The 18252-nt window shown below is 33.2% G+C and overlaps 1 protein-coding gene across 2 annotated transcripts in view; it reads right to left on the bottom strand.

Annotated features, from left to right (window-relative positions):
• The window catches only part of MEIKIN (meiotic kinetochore factor), a 175096-nt gene that overhangs the window by 109447 nt on the left and 47397 nt on the right, over positions 1-18252 (bottom strand). For both annotated transcript variants that reach the window (XM_007473413.3, XM_007473414.3), the window contains exons 3-4: positions 9431-9506; positions 4912-4975 (exon numbers count right to left, since the gene is read on the bottom strand). In XM_007473413.3, the coding sequence (XP_007473475.1) occupies positions 4912-4975; positions 9431-9506 (140 nt within the window). The remainder of the gene's footprint in view (positions 1-4911; positions 4976-9430; positions 9507-18252) is intronic.

An 18252-nucleotide genomic window follows, 5' to 3' on the forward strand; every position in this document is an offset into this window, starting at 1 on the left:
CATTGAACTAAGGAAAAAAACATACAGAAAAGAAAAGACTAAAATTAGGAAAAGAATTCATTTGGGGTAAGTAGGCATATGCTTTCTTTGACCCTACTAAATGTTTGAAAAATGGTGGAAGACAATTGTAAAAAATATTATTATTTAAATGGAAAAGTTTAAATTCCTTTTGAGAAGAATTTTAGGTAAAGAAAGATGATACCTCTCTGAATCCAGAAACTGAACTGTTGGAGAAGACACCATGAAGAAGCCTCCAGACCACAAGCTGAACAAGAAGATCAAGAATGAACTTTGGGTGTAGTTGATTGAACATTTATTTTGAATGTATACTTTCATGCAAAGGGTACTTCCCCCTAACTGGCTTTTTGTCAATGTGTCCAGCAATTATTGGTTTTGTTCTTTTTTTCTCTTATCTTCAAATTATTGTAATCTTTAAGTTGATTATGTTTTCATGATCCTTTTGGGAAAAAAATGTTTTTTTTTTCCCCAAAAATGATCACACGGAGAAATGTAAAAATGGAGACTTGGACCTTGGACTCTAATCCCCAGAAGTCCTTGGACACTTCCCAGGATGCTTTGTCTTACTGAGATCCTCACCCAGGCGGGATCAAAAGTTCTATTTAACTGGTTGTAAAAGCCTACTGAGGTCTCTTTCCTGTTTCTGCTTGCAAGCAGACGGGTCTTTCATGATGTAGGTGAGGTTGAATGGGCTTCTCAGCCCTCCTTCACACGTGCTTTTCTTACTTGTATATTCTTAAGTTCTTAATCTTTAATAAGCCTCTAAAAATATTATACTCCTTGCAGAGAAACTAATTTCTACCTTGCCTCACTTTCCCCTAAATTTTAATCTTAACACAATCTAATGCAAAAGTTTTTCATTGAAGACTCAGTAGCAAGCTGATCAGGGCTGAGAGAAGGACTCCAGAACTCAGTCACTTGCAATTTGTCTCAGGTGTAAGGTGACTTAGACATCTCTCAACTGTCAAAGCCTCAGAGAGGTAGACTGAGAAGCCAGATTATAAGGGATCTGAGAAAGAGTGAGGATGGAAAGGAAGTGAATGTAAATAATTCTGATTCCCCAGAAGTTTAGGAGGAGAAATATAATTGAGGGGATGGCAAGGTCAAATTAAGGACTTTTAAGGTTTGGAAAGATCTGAGCATGGTTGTAGATAGTGGGGCAAGAGTCTTATCTAAAGGAGAGATTGAAAAAGAAAGGAAATTGGTACACCTAGGTGGTTCAGTGGAGAGAGCCAGGCCTAGAGATGGGAAGTACTGGGTTCAAATCTGGCCTCAAATACTTCCTAGCTATGTGACCCTAGGCAAGTCACTTAACCCTAATTATCTAGTCCTTACTGCTCTTCTGCCTTAGAACCAATATAGTTTTGATTCTAAGACATAAGGTAAAGGTTTAAAAAGAAAGGGAATGACTGATGAAACAAATTCTAGGAAAAAACAGAAGGGGAATAGTTTGAAGGTACAAGTAGAGGGTCTAGACATGGCAAGAAGAAAGATTTCCTCAGAATCTGGAGTAAAAACAAAATGATTAGAAAAATTACAGAGGGGTTTTGAGGTGTGGAGTATGGGAAACAAGGGATCTGACAAAGGATGATAGCCTCAAATCTATTAGTAAAGGAGAATGATTTTTGAAGAAAAAAGGTAATAACTCAGGAGTCTACCTGCCAATACAAAGACACGAACATGTTTACAAAATATTTTCCACACAAATAAAGTCATATCTAAACAACTGGGAAAATAAGTACTCCTGGATAGGCTGAACCAATATGATAAAATGATAATTTAACTCAATTAATTTTTTTATTCAGTACCATGCCTATCAAACTACAAAAAATTATTTTATAGAGCTAGGAAAAATTTTATTTGGAGGAACAAAAGGTCAAGAATATTAAAGGTAATCAAGGAAAAAATGTGAAGGAACATGGTTTAGCTGTACTAGATCTCAAACTGTATTACAAAGATGTCATCAAAACAATTCAGTACTGATGAAGAAATACAGTGATGGATCAGTGTAATAGATGAGATATACAATATACAGTAGAAACTGGCCACAATAATCTAGTTTGATAAACCCAAAGATCCAAGCTTTTGGAATAAGAATGTTGTCACTATTTGACAAAACTGGAAATGGTTTGGCAGAAACTAGGTATTGAATAACATCCCATACCACATACCAAGAAAAGGTCAAAATGGGTATGTGATTTAGACATAAAGGGTGATACTAAAAGCAAATCAAGGGAGCATGAAATAGTTTACCTGTCAAATCTATGGGCAAGGGGAAAATTTCTGACCAAACAAGAGATAAAGAGCATTATCAAATAAACAATGGATAATTTTATTTGCATCAAATTAAAAACTTTTATACAAGCAAACCAATGCAGCCAAATTAGAAGGAAAACAGAAAATTGAGAAAGAAATTTACAGCAAGTTTCTCTGATAAAGGGGTCTCATTTCTCAGAGAACTGAGTCAAATTCATATGAATCATTCCCCAATTGATAGTCAAAGGATATGAACAGGCAGTTTTTAGATGAAGAAATGAAAGTTATCTATAGTCATGTGAAAAAAGTGTTCTAAATCACTATTAATTAGAGAAATGCAAATTAAAACAACTCTAAGGTACCACTTCATACCTATCAGATTGGCTATCTGACAGAAAGGGAGAATGACAAATATTGGAGAGAATGTGGGAAAACTGATCCAAGTATTTTAGAGAATGAATTTGGAACTATTTCCAAAAAGTTATAAAACTCTGCATATCCTTTAGAAATATTACTACTAGGTCTGTATTCTAAAGAGATTTGGAAAAAAAGGGAAAAGGATCTGTATGTGCAAAAATATTTATAGCAGCTCTTTTTGTGGTGGCAAAAAATTAAAAGTTGAAGAGATGCCCATCAATTGGGGAATAACTGAACAAGTTGTGATATATGATAGAAATACTACTGTCCTATCAGAAATGATGAGAAGGATGCTTTCAGAAAAACTTGGAAATAGTTACATGAACTGATGCCAAAGTGAAGTGAGCAAAACCATGAGAATACTGTACATGGTAATAACAATGTTATAATATGATGAATTGTGAATGACTTAACTATACTCCGCAATGCAATGATCTAAGGCAGTTCTAAAGGGCTGATGATAAAAAAAATTCTATGTACCACCCAGAAAAAGAACTGATAGGGTCTGAATGCATACTAATGTATAGTTAAATTTTTTTTTCTTTTTGTGTGTGTGTTCTGTGTTTTCTTTTGTAACATGAATGACATGGAAATATGTTTTTCATGACTGTACTATATAACTAGATCAAATTGCTTTCCTTCTCAATGAGAAGGGACAGGAGGGAAAATTTTTAGAACCCAAAATAAAAAAAAATGGATGTTAAAAATTGTTTTTACCTAGAATTTAAAAAATATAAAAAAGAAGAACTGTTACCAATTAAAAAAAGAAACTGAAAAAAATAAAAGGGTGGCAAAGAAAACAGCAGAGGGAGAGGGAGGAGGTTTAGATTAGCTTCTGTGGAAAATTTGATAATCAAGAATGAATAAAATTTTCATGTTTCAGTGAGAGTCTAAAATTAGATAACATTAATGGACAGTGTCTGTGCAGCTGCATGACTTCTTGAAGTATCCAGAAGCAATGGGGTAAAAGTGAAGATAAAATCTGATAGAGGTAGCCTAGGATAGAAGATTATTAAGAGGTGAATGTCTGTAAGAAAAGAGGAGAGCAAATAGTTAAAATGATTATAGGATCAAGACTATGTTGGAAGGAAAGTGGGATCAGAACAAAAGTGCTTAGAAAAACCAGGTGGGATGGACTGACAAGAAGTCATAGAAAAAGCAAAGAATAGATTTAAACTGAGACAGAGCAAGAAATAGTGTATGTAATTATGATCTGAGAGAATTTCTGAGTTCAGGATCACGGAGAAGCCAAAATTATATGATATGAGAACTAAGATTTAATCACTGCAACTAGTAGCTAAAATATAGCCTAAAGGAGTTGAGCTGGTAGTACAGCAAAGCCAGGGAATATGAAAAGGACAACAATGTATAAATTAACATCCCTTTGTCTAAAGACAGGGTTTGCATGGGAGTCAGGAATAGTGCTTCTTGAAAAAGGAAAGAAAATATTTTGAAGCCAGCAGATAACAGCAGAAAGTTATATACTCATTAAGGAAAATGACCCACTCTATTATGAGATATAATTTTCAAGCCTATTATGAGATTTGCAAAACTGTAGTACTTGTCACAGAATACTAAAATTTTTATGTCATTATTACCAATGACATTTTACTAATAAGAATGGAAATTCAAGCAAGATAAGCTATTTCAGAGTGAGATGGGAGTATTATTCTTTCCTCTGAGTTTCTGACTAGTAATTCTAGAAATTACTTTTGGAAAATAAGCACAAAAGTGGGTGTTTATTAATTAAGTAATAGCTTAAATTATAGTGTGTGTATATGTATATATTCATAAGTATCAAGAAATATGTGAAATTCACAAAGACTTGTACAACTGATGCAAAGTGAAGTAGAAAATAACAATATTACACAGTGACCATGATGATGTAAAGGAAAATACCTCTAAAAGCTATCAGAACTCAAATCAATTAAATGACTAAATTTAACTTCATTGATAATGAAAAATATCTTTGGTAGAGAAGTGGGGGACAACAAAAATAGAATGAAACAAACTATCACATATACTAAAAGTTTAGTGTAGTTTTAGTCTTAAAACTGTATTAAAGCTTTTGTGACTCCTGTTATGGTCAAGTTCTTTGTTATAAGAGAGGATTCTACTTGGGTAGTTAGGAGAAGAGATGGTATAGTAAAGTGACAGCAAAGTAAAAAAAATTAATAAAATACTTTAAAAGAAAACATACACATGTAGAATTGAACTTACTTGAAATTGTTTGAGTGTTTACTGGATTACTTTCACCTTGAAGATCGTCATCAGGCAATGACTCCTACATGGAATAAGAATTAAAGATAGAAATGATATCAATTAAAATTATTCAATATTTATTTTGAAAATGAAAAGTAACAAAATCAACTTCATTTAAAATGGAATATTAGGACAATCAATTTCTTACTTATGAGTACAAATAATAACTGACATTAAGGCCTTAATGCTTATGAAGTTTTAAAATATACATTTTCTCTCATGAATTTCCTAACAACTTTTTGAGATAGGAGCCATTATTATATTCGTACAAGGAAACAGACTGAGACAGTGTGACTTACCCAAATTTACTAAACTTTTAAGTATTTAAGCCAAAATTCAAATGAAGGTCTTCTTGACTCCAAGTTCCACACTTTATTCACTATGCTATACTGCTTCTCAAAGACAGAGTTGAAACTCATTGAAAAAAGAGCTAATTTTATCCTAGTGAACCACTAAAGTCTATTAATAGAGGTATTTTCCAATATATTATCTAACAGCTAAGCTACATATAAACTGTCATGGAAGGCACAGTGTCTTAGTGGAGAATGCCTGACTTGGATTCAGGAAGACCTTAGACACTTAGCTGTATGTCCCTGGACATCTGACTTAGCTTCTCTGAGTCTCAGTTTCCTCATCTGTAAAACAGAGATAATAATAGTACCTGTTTCACAAAGCTATTAAATGGATCAGATGCAATAAAGTGAGTAAAATATTTTTACACTTCAAAGTTCTACATCTATGTTAGCTGCTATGTATTATAAAAACCATTCTTAAACAACTTTAATGTTTTTAATAAAAAATGCTTTAAATAAAACTTCCTATGTAAATCTATCAAAGTAGATGCCAGAGAATAGCTATGATAAAGAAGAAAAATGGTTAAAACATCAAGAAACAACTCTCATCAGGAAAAAACCAGTAATTGTTTGAAGATACTAATCTGACTACATGGGTGGCTGGGCTTGAGATGATCACTGACTACAGAGAGAAGGCAAAGCTGTAAAATTCTTATTCTGTTTTCTCTGCCAAGGAGGAATGATCATTGCAATGGAAAGGACAGAACAAAAATGGCTAATGGGGAGTAGAATCCCAGGATAAATAAGGAGATTAAGCAAGAACATCTAACTGACCATGATAAATTAAAGGTATAGCTGGACCAAGTGATTTATATTCTTGGGCAGATAAGACACTGTCAGTGACATTCAAAAGGCCCCGGAAAATGGGAGAGGTAATTCAAGACTGAAGGAGGAAAAGTCTTGATTTTTAAAAGAAGGAAGAAAACAACAAATTATAGACTTGTGAGTTTGACTTTATAGATTATTAAAGATAATGAGCATCTAGAAAAGAAGATAGTTACATCAAAGTCAGGTTAGGTCAGACTAACCTTAATTCTGTTTTTGACAAGATTACTAAACTGGCTGATCAGGGGAAGGTGATAGTTTACCTAGATTTTAACAAAGTATTTTATATTATTCTTACAAAAAATAGTGGGAAAAAGCTTACTAGTGATAATCTTATCCAAACCTATCATTTCAGTCTCACTGGAATTTATTCTAAATTGGCCAGATGTTTATTCCTCACATAAAACTTCCCTCTCACTTCTTACCATTTACACTGGCCATCCCAGTGTGTGGAAAGCATTCTTAGTTAAGATCTGACTCAGAAACCCTCTCTTTCATCAAGATGTAGCTCAAGTCCCATCTTTTTTAATTGAAGGTTGATCTCTCCAACTGCTAGTGCACTCTCTATAAAATTACCTTGTATTTTAGCTGCTATGTATTTATTCTCTTTCCAGTTATTTTCTGTAGATATGTACATTACATTCATGTGTATATCTGTATATACACACGTCTATATTCCTCTCATCATCTTTGTTAGAAATTAAGTTTATTGCTAGCAGTGATTGTTTCTTCTTCTGCTTTGCCTATTATATTCAAAGTCCCAACTAAAATGCCTTCTTTTACTGGAAGCCTTCCTCAACTGCTTTGAATTCCAGTGCCTTTCATCTGTTAATTATTTCTTATTTATTTTGTATATAGTGTACTTGTTATATATTCCTTTGCATGGTATCGCTTTTATTGGACTGTTGTTTGTGTATGTGTGTGTTTTTTAAAAATTCCTAGCACTTAGTACAGTTCCTGGTACATAGTAGACATAAGTACATAGCTTAATAAATTTTAATTTTGATTATTGATTGTATTTCTATCCCTAACCCTATTGAGGGAAATGGGGACATCCATTTGCCATCTACAACCAACTTCGTTTAGATCATACCTTTTCTGCCCTCCAAACCTCAACCTTGATCCCTTGGCCAACCAGAAAGAGCCTCATGATCAAAACTGTGGCTGGAGAGGAGCAAACTTAGCAGAAAATCAGTTTAGCTATAGCTCTATATAAGAACTCGGCTCTATCTCATGACCCAAGGGTAGAGAAAGATCATATTAGGAAAGATGATTAAGGGTTGGGGTCTCGACGGGAAAGGTAATCAAGGCTGGGGGTTAACATGGGTTAATTAGCTTCTTCAGACAGACTGCAATCTCTGGATTTTCTCAGCCAATGAGGAAATGGGGGAAGCTTCACACCCCTACCTCAGACTTAGGAAATATATATTCTGTTGAGCCTGCCCTCAAGGTGTGCCTGTTACCAAACTCTAGTTGGGCACATGCTCTTCTTGCAAGGACATTAATAAAGGGCTTTTTTACTTCACTATCAATCAAGTATTTTATTTTAGGTAATGCTATATTTCTTATACTATATATATATATGTATATATATACACATATATATACACACACACTTATAGCACAGACCTAATTAATAAGTAAAGTCTTTAATTGGTTCTTGTTGACTGATTGAATATAATTGGTTGACTTAGAAACTGGCTGAATGACCACTCAAAGAGTAATTTTAGTGCTCTGTGTCAATTTAGTCAGTTTAGGTCTATATTGCCCCAAGAAACCAGCTTGGTCTAGTGGCATTTGACACTTTTATCAAAGACTCGGATAAAGGCATTATGGTCTGTCCATCAAATTTACAAGTGACACAAAGCTAGATGGGATAACTAACTCACTGGATTATAAAGTCAACCTTTGACAGGGGAGATCACTAGGATGAATCTATTAAGACAAAATCTTACACTTGGATTAAAAAAAATTGATATCACAATTACAAATATTGGAAGCATGACCAAACAGCAGGTTGTCTGGAAAAGACCTTGGGATTCTAGTGAACTGGGAACTTAATATGAGTTAGTAGTATGATGTAGTAGCCAAAGGATGCTGATAAATTGGAGAGTGCTCAGAGGATGGTGAAATCCATGACATATGAAGATTAGTTAAAGGCAATAGAGATATAGAAAAGAGAAGATTCAGGAGGGATATGACTGACAGTTGTTTAAATGTCTAAAGAGTTGTCAATTGTACTGTTTGGATCCAGAGGCGGAACCAGGAACAATGAAAGAAAGTTGAAAGGAGACATACGTAGGCTCCATGTAAGGAAATTTCTCAAGATCTCAAATTCAAATCCTATCCTGAAACATCCTGGCTGACTGACTCTAGACACAGCTCTTAACTTTTGATTTGCAACAAGGTAAGAGTAAGGAAACAAACATTTATTAAGCATCTATTATGTACCATGAAGTTTGCTAATTGCTTTACAGATATTTATTTTACATATTTATTTTTCATTTATAATATATTTTTATTTATTTATATTACAGATATTCATTTGATCCTCACAATCGTGAGAAGTAGGTGTGATTATTATCTCCATTTTACAGCTGAGAAAATTGAAGCAGAGTGACTTGCTAGGGTAGGAAGTATTTGAGGCTGGATTTGAAATCACTTTGAGAGCCATGCCTTATCAAAAAAGGAAAAATGAAGAACAAAAAAGAGTTCAGCTAAACCAACCAACACATCAGTCAAATCCAGCATATAGTACATAAACATGCAAAGATTAAAGAAGGAGAGGAATTTTCAGATCTCTTCTTTAGGGCTTTATATGTTTAATAATTAATTGCACAAGATTCAATTTTCATTTTAGTTCTTATTTTTCCATTTAACACTGTTGTATACATTGTGTATATCTTTATGTCATTTTGAGTCTATGTGCATCTCCCTATGTTATATTGCGTATATCAATTTATTCTTAGTAACACCAACACTAAACATACTAATAGAAGAGAATTGGTTATTACTACAAGCATATATATTTTATTACTTATTTCAGTTTTTTAAAAGTTACTGATATCCCTATCTGGTGGTATTAAAAGATATCAAAAATTAGGATTGAAGTACAATGAAAATACCACTGTAATGAATCTCTAAACCTGAGTTCAAATCCTAGCCCTCTCATCATGTGATCTTGTGCAAATCACTTTCCCATCAAGGTATTTCAGTTTCCTTCTCTATAAAAAGAGGAGATTAGACTAGATAATCTTTAGGGACTGTTTCTGCTATAACCTTCTATGAAGTAGACATACCTTCTGTGTAAGAGTATTCGCATTCCTGAAGTCTTCATTAATGTGACTTTTTTGGTGTGTAACATTCAACTGCATACTAACAAACAAACATATTTTTAAAACTTATATATATTTAAAACTATAAGTTAACAAACTTTTTTACTTCAGGATTCCTAATTTTCCAGTTATAATACCCACACAATTAAAACAAAAATAACAGCTTTATTAAAAGGTAGGATTCAAACCATGACATTCTAAAATCATAAAAACAATATCAGACCTATTAAAAAGAAATGATTCATCATTTATCTTTAATTAAAAATCAAACCACGTCTTTAAAACTTCATTTTTGATAGTACCACATTGTAACTATAAATTATGGAAGTAAAATATATGAAAACACTATTTGTTCAACATTCTCAAACTGTTTCCTGTTATGTACTCTATTTTTCTAGTAAAATTGGATGATTCTTAGTTTTGTTTTAATCTTGCTCCCTCCTAGTCTTTATAAGCCTTTGCTTATATTATCACTCAAGCCTGGAACAGAGTCTCCTTCCTTCTATTTGTTTGAGTCTTTCCCTTCCTTCAAGGTACAAATGAGATGCCATCTTCTCTACCTATTTCTTCGAGCTTATCCTCTTCCAATGAGATTGTTCATGTTGTTTTCCTATTTCTTTTCATTCTTTGGATTTTGATTGTTTCTTGATGTCTCAAGGAGTCATTAGCTTCTAACTGCCCAATTCTGATTCTTAAGACATTATTTTCTTCAGTAAGCTTTTGTACCTCCTTTTCCATCTGGCCAATTCAACTTTTTAAAGAGTTCTTTTCAGTGAAATTTTGTGTCTCTTTTACCATATAGCCAATTCTGCCTTTTAAAGAGTTATCTTCAGAAAATTTTTGTTAATTTTTTTCTATTTGGCCTATTCTGCTCTTTAAGTTCTTCCCTTCAGTGAATGTTTGTGCCTGTTTTTACCAATTGGCCTGTGCTGTTTTTTAAGGATATTTATTTCTTCAGTATTTTTTTGTGGCTCCTTTAACAAGTTTTTTACTCTTTTTTCCATCATTTTTCTGTATCACTCATTTCTTTTCCTATTTTTCTGCTACCTCCCTTATTTAGCTTTTAAAAAACTTTTTTGAACTTTGCCATTAATTCTTTTTGGGCTTAAGACCAATTCATATTGTTTTGGAGGACGCAGCAGTATTGACATTATTGTTATCTTCTGAGTTTGTTTTGGTCTTTCTTGCCACCCAAATAACTTTTATTGTTGAGTTTCTTTTTGTTGTTTGCTCATTTTCCAATCATTTTCTTTTAACTTAAAAAAAAACTATTAAATTGAGCTTTATCCTTGTGGTGAAGAGAGCACTGTTCTAAGCTTCTGTTTTTTGATTTTTGTTTATTTTGTTTTGTTTTGTTTTATGCAGCTGCCTTCAAAGTTAGCTCTGGACATCTAAAAGCTTTTAGTTCTTCTGAGGTGATATGATCTAAGGAGAGGTGTGTTTAATTCTCTCCCAGCCTGTGCTGTGGTCTATGAGTAACCATTAACACTCTTTTTCATGATGGAAATGTTGACCAGTGTTATGGTGATGAATGATTGGATCTGAAGGCAATTACAGCTGGAGAGAGAGAGAGTCAACTTACTAAGGAGACCAGCTTCTAAAGAGAAAGAGTGAGATAAGAAGGAAGGACAGATTGTGGCCATCATATTTGAGAAGGACTGAGCGAGTAAACACAAAGCACACACAGATTGTGGCTAGATGTCTTTGTCTTAAGACAAAGAGAAGTGGTTTTATAGAAAGGAGAGTAAAAAGCATTACATCATTCTTAGGGGTATCTTTATCACAGAAAATTTTTTATGAAAAGAATTTAACCTAAATATTTCTAAGGCATTTACACAAACCCAAGCAATCAAGGAATGCTGACAATAACTTGAGGGTTTACAGGAATTAGGGTAAAAGAGAGTCTAGGTCATTTGGTCATGACATTATAGAAGTTTCTTTGATCAGCAAAACAATGAACTCAAGGATTATTATGAAGGAAGCTTTCAGGAGATATCTTATTTTGGTTATAACTAGACAATACTTTTTGATCTGCTATTTTGAGATCTTGGCCTTGCCATGAGATCACAGGCAAATTCATAAGTATGTCTTTTATGGCTGCTTTTCCTCAGTAGATCCAATTTGTCATTAGGTTTATTCACATATCCTTATAGACCAGTATTCCCTGCTGCTGCAACCACTGGTATGTGCTTCAACTTATTCTGAGACTGAGCCATGATGGTGACCTGCATCTGCATATGGGCAATGAGACAAGAGTCTTGCATCCAGAGCCAGCTCAAGGATCCCTGTAATCCCCTACTGAGTAGTTGTCCAGCCCCACCCCCCTTTACCATTTTGGCGGAGAGCTCAGGAAACCTTGGGTACTAATTCAGCTGCCCCTAAGGCCTGCTATTGCAGTGGGACCTGTCTTGTCATGCTACTTTGCACTCTATTTCCATCTTGGTACAATAGATCTTTTGTGCCAGTCTTCTAAGTTGTTTTGAGCTGAAAAATTATTTTACCTCATATTTTTGTGGGTTATGCTGTTTCAGAATTTGTTTTGAGAAGTTATAGGTTTTTTGGAGGGTATTTTGGTAGAGATCAGGTGGCTCTGCCCCTAACCTCCTTCTCTTCTTAAGTAAAATTGATCACTCTCTTGTTCTCTCTTCCTTTAAATTTCTCCCACACTGTTCTGTCATTCATTCTCCCTTCTATTATGGTTCTTTTTGTAGTTTTGCTTCAGTCATTAATGCCTTATGAGTTCCTTTAGAGTGAAGGTGTATCTATTTCTGCATCCTGAAGAGCTATAGTATATTAGGTAACCCAGAAAATATATTTTCTTGATTGAGAATTAAAATGAAGAACTGTTTTGGGAGTTTAAATATTTTCCATTACCAAATATCCTTAACTACTCATTAAATAAGAACTTAAAAATACAAAGTTACACTCTTATCATTGTCAAAATTTTGTTAAATTTTTGTTAAAAGCCAAAGAACCATGCCATACCAATCAAAGTACCTAAAAATTATTTTATAGAATGAGAAAAAACTAACAATGAAATTCATCTGGAAGAACAAAAGGCCAATAATATCATAGGAATCAACAAAAAATATGAAAAAAGAATGCCTACTCATACCACATCTCAAATTATCCTCTAAAGTAGTAATCATCAAAACAAATCTAGTACCAGCTAAGAAATAGAGCAGTGGATCAATGAAATAGATTAGGTAATCAGCACATTAATGTTCACAGTAACCTTGTCAGATTTGGCAAACTGATATGAATGAGACAGAGAACAAAGTAATACTTTACTTAAGGGAAGAGAAGGGGCAAAAGGAGAGGAGAGGTTGATGGCAATAGAAGTTACAGTGGAGTGGGGGCGGATCAGAGAGCCAGCAAAGATGGCTGCCAAGTCTCCACAGGAGTGGAGATGGAGGCAATCTTTTATAGGGTAGTTGTCTGGTATAAGGTAACCTAAATAGCCTATATTGGGTCAGGTCGGACTTTTTGGGTCCAATTCATTGGATGTTCCTGAAGGGGTTGAGATTCTTGGACTCTTGGGGGTGGAAAGTTCTCAGACCTGGTGGTCAGTGATATGGGAGGTCATTTGTCTAGGCCTGACAAGGAAATCCTGATGTTCTGCCAGGTTTTACTGGGGCTTTGTCTCATAGTTTGGACAGGTGCTGGGGTTAGGGGGGCTAACTGACTTTGGTCTCAGGGTCTATCATAACTTAATTTAGTTTTGATGAACCTAAAAATCTAAGTTTTTGAGGAAAGAACTCACTACTTGGCAAAAACTGCTGGGAAAACTGGAAAAATATGTTAGAAACTAGGCATAGACTAACATCTTACACTGTTCACCAAGATAAAGTCTAGAAATAAAGGGTGACACTATGAACAAATTAAGAGAATGTGGAAAAGTTCATCTGAATACTTATAGAACAATTCAAAAAATGAATAATTGTGATTTCATTAAATTTAAAAGGTTTTATTTAAACAAAACCAATACAACCAAAGTTAGAAAGTAAACAACAATATTTTGGGAAAAATTTATAGCAAAGGTCTTTGACAAAGGTCTCATTTCTCAAATATCTAAAGAATCGAGTCAAACTTATAAACATACAAAGTGTTCCTTAATTGAAAAATGGTCAAGGGATATGAACAGATAGATCTCAGAGAAAGAAATTAAAACTCTCTCTAGTCATATGAAAAAATGCTACAAATAACTATTAGAAAAATGCAACTTAAAATAACTCGGAGATACCACTTTACACCTATTAGATTGGCTAACATGACCAAACAACAAAGTGATAGATATTGGAGAGAATATAGGAAAATTAGGATACTAATACACTATTAGTAGAACTGTGAACTGATACAACCACTCTGGATGGTAATATGAAACAGGGATCAAAGGGCAATAAAACTATGCATACTTCTTTAATGTAGTAATACTACTACAAGGTCCATATTCCAAAGAAATTAGAGATAAGGGGAAGGAACTTCATCATTACAAAAATATTTTTAGCAGCTCTCTTAAGCCTACCAGCCCTTTTTTGGTGAAGTCTGGCTCAGCCCAACAGGGGCTTCCCCAAATCCCTATCTCCATGTGGATTTCCCGGTAATTCTCAGCCAAAAGTTCCAGTGGTGTCTTCAGCTAGAGTTCCAACAGCCTCCTCCAAAGCCAAGGCAAGAATCTCAGCCAATCTCTCTAAATGCCAGGAAAGGAATGGTGTCCCAGACCATGTTGGTCTCTTTATACCCCCTTTTCCAGTCACTTTCTCTCTCTCTCTCCTCCTTCTTCACAGAAAACAATTGCAGTCTTCCATTTGCTAGTACTGATGGGGGGTGTGGGTGGGATGGGATGAGGGAGGCAGGCAGTGGTCTTTGGAGGTGTGAGCTTACTCTAGTAAATGACTTGTGAACTCTCCTACTCAATGGTAAGTAGTGGTACTTTAAGTTCTTGATTTGATTAGCAAAAAATAGACAAGGGTGGAGTTAATCCTATTTTCACAATGTTAAACCAAATATGATAGATAGCTAGAGAGAACTGAATGGGAATAAAAATAATATTCCCTTTCTCAGCAATACGTAATACTTTTATAAAAACTCAACATATGTTAACGTATAAAAACTTCATCATTAAATGAAGAAAAGAAGAAATATTAAATGAATCTTTTCAGATCATAATGCAATTAAAATTACACTTAATAAAGGATCATGGAAGCAATTTAAAAATTACAGACTAAATAATCTAATCTTAAAGAATGAGTAGATTAAAGAACAAGTCATAGAACCAATAATCTTATTAAAGAGAATGAGAATAATGAGACAACATACCAAACCTTATACAATACAGCAAAATCAATACAATAGAGACAGAACAGTTCATTGAATTAGGTATGTAATTAAAAATTCTAGAAAAAGAGCAAATTAAAAATTCTCAGCTAAACATTAAATAGAAAATATGGAAAGTTAAAGATTAGATTAATAAAACTGAATATAAGAAAACCATTGAAACATGTAACATATACATATATTAGATGATAAAGAAAACTAAGAACTGGTTTTATGACAAAGGCCCATACAATAAAGCATTGGTTGATATGATTTTTAAACAGAGATGAAAACCAAATCAGTACTATCAAAATGAAAAATATGAATTCACCACTAATGAAGATAAAATTTAAAAAAATTAGGAATTATTTTTCCCAATTATATGACAATGAATTTAGCAATTTAAGTGAAATAAAAGATTAAAAATATAAAAATGTTTTAAAATATATTTTAGGTTTTTAGGATTAAATATGAGTTATTAAATAATATTGTGTTGCTGATTTTAAAATACTATAGCTTAAGTCAAAATGACTTTCAGGAGATTTTATTTATAAGGAGGTAGAAATGGTGAAAGTATAAAATGTAGATAAAAAGACAGATTCCTAAGAACCCTACCAGATTAACAGAAGAGGAAATACTATTTAAATAAAGCTATTTTTGAAAAAAGAAATTAAATGGGCCATAAATGAGTCTCCTAAAGAAAAACCATGAAGAGTAGATGGATTTACAAATACATTCAATCAAACATTTAAAGATCGAGTAATTCTAATAATAAAGTCATTTGCATAATAGACAAAGGAGTCATACCAAACTGCTTTTATCAAACAAAAATGGTGCTGCTGATATCTAAACCAGGAAAAGCAGAAACAGAGAAAGAAAATTATAGATCAATTTCACAATTGAATATTAATGCAAAGATTCTAAACAAAATACTAGCTAGGAGATTACACACACTAATATATCACAAAGATTATACATTGTGACCAAGTAGGATTTATTTGGGGAATGCAGAGCTGGTTCAATATAAGAAAAATTGTTAACATAATTGATTATATTAATAACAAAAGCAAAAAAATCATATGATTTTATCAATAGATGCAGCAAAAGCTTTTGAAAGGATATGCTTTCTCCTATTAAAAACACAAGAAAGAATAAGGATAAATGAATTTTTCCTTAAAATAAGAAGTATATACCTAAAACCAATAGCAAACAACAACAAAAACACAGATCTTTGGGAAAGGAAAGACTTTAAAACCAAGCAAGAATTGGAAAAAAATCACAAAACGTAAAATCAATAATTTTGATTATATCAAATTAAAAAGGTTTTGTACAAACAAAATGAATGCATCCAAAATCGGAAGGGAAGCAACAAATTGGGAAACAATCTTCATTACAAAAACCTCTGACAATGGTCTAATTACTCAAATTTATAAAGAGCTAAACCAATTGTACAAAAATCAAGCCATTCTCTAATTGATAAATGGGCAAGGGACATGAATAGGTAATTTTCAGTTAAAGAAATAAAAACTATTAATAAGACCATGAAAAAGTGTTCTAAATCTCTTATAATCAGAGAGATGCAAATCAACAGAACTCTGAAGTATCACCTCACAACAAGCAGACTGGCTAACATGACAGCAACAGAAAGTGATGAATACTGGAGGGGATGTGGCAAAGTTGGGACACTAATTTATTGCTGGTGGAGTTGTGAATTGATCCAACCATTCTGGAGAGCAATTTGGAACTATGCCCAAAGGGTGTTCATCTAATTTGCTTATAGTTTCCTTAAAGAAGGAAATATATTCAGAGTTTATCTTGGTGTAGGGTGTGAGATGTTGATCCAAACCTAATCTCTCCCACACAGTCTTCCAATTTTCCCAGCAGTTTTTATCAAATAGTGGGTTTTGGTCCCCAAAATTGAGATCTTTGGGCTTATCATAGACAGTCTTGCTGAGGTCATTTACCCCAACTCTATTCCACTGATCCTCCTTTCTTTCTCTTAGCCAGTACCAAATTGTTTTGATGACCACTGCTTTATAGTATAGTTTGAGATTTGAGACTGCAAGTCCTCCTTCCTTTGCATTTTTTTTTTCATGATTTCCCTGGATATCCTTGATCTTTTTTTCTTCCAAATGAACTTTGCTTTGTTTTTTTTCTAATTCAGTAAAAAAGTTTTTTTTTTTGGTGGTTCAATGGGTATGGCACTAAATAAGTACATTTTTTTTTAATTTTTATCGGTTTGCTTGTTCATATGGTCAATTATGTGGATGGTTTTCCTAATATTGTACCATCCTTGCATTCCTGGTATAAATCCCACCTGACCATAGTGAATAACTCTTGTGATTACTTACCTGAGTCTTTTTGCTAGTATCCTATTTAAGATTTTTGCATCTATGTTCATTAAGGAGATTGGTCTATAGTTTTCTTTCTCTGTTTTTGACCTGCCTGGCTTTGGAATCAGTACCATATTTGTGTCATAAAAAGGAATTTGGTAGAACTCCCTCTTTGCTTATTATGTCAAATAGTTTGTATAGTATTGTATTTAGCTGTTGTTTGAATGTTTGATATAATTCACTTGTGAATCCATCAGACCCTGGGGATTTTGATGACTTGTTCAATTTCTTTTTCTGATGTTGGAGCTTTTAAGAATTCTATTTCTTCTTCTGTTAATTTAGGCAATTTATATTTTTGTAAATATTCATCTATATCACCTAGATTGGCATATTTATTGCCATATAATTGGGCAAAATAGTTTTTAATGATTGCCTTGATTTCCTCTTCATTGGAGGTTAACTCTCCCTTTTCATCTATGATATTGTTTGGTTTTCTTCTTTACTTTTTAAAATTAGATTGTCCAGTACTTTGTCTATTTTGTTTGTTTTTTTCAAAATGTCAGCTTCTAGTCTTATTTATTAGTTCAATGGTTCTTTTACTTTTGATTTTGTTAATTTCTCCTTTAATTTTCAGGATCTCTAATTTAGTTTTCTTCTGGGGATTTTTAATTTGTTCGCTTTCAAGTTTTTTTATTTCCATGTTCAATTCATTGACCTCTGCCCTCTCTAATTTGTTAATATATGAACTCAAGGATATAAATTACCCCCTGAGTACTGCTTTGGCTGCATCCCATAGATTTTGAAAGGATGTCTCATCATTGTCATTTTCTTCAATGAAATTATTAATTGTTTCTATTATTTGTTCTCTAACCAATTTTGGAGAATCATATTATTTAATTTCCAATTAATTTTTGATTTGGCTCTCCATGTACCCTTACTGATTATTTTTATTGTGTTATGATCTGAAAAGTTTGCATTTATTATTTCTGCTTTTCTGTATTTGTTTGCAATGCTTTTACTCTCTAGTACATGGTCAATCTTTGTGAATGTACCATGTGCTGCTGAAAAGAAGGTGTATTCCTTTTTGTCCCTATTTATTTTTCTCCATATATCTATTAACTCTAATTTTTCTAAGAT

The sequence above is a fragment of the Monodelphis domestica genome, chromosome 1 (genome assembly GCF_027887165.1).
Source record: "Monodelphis domestica isolate mMonDom1 chromosome 1, mMonDom1.pri, whole genome shotgun sequence".
NCBI lineage: Eukaryota > Metazoa > Chordata > Mammalia > Didelphimorphia > Didelphidae > Monodelphis > Monodelphis domestica.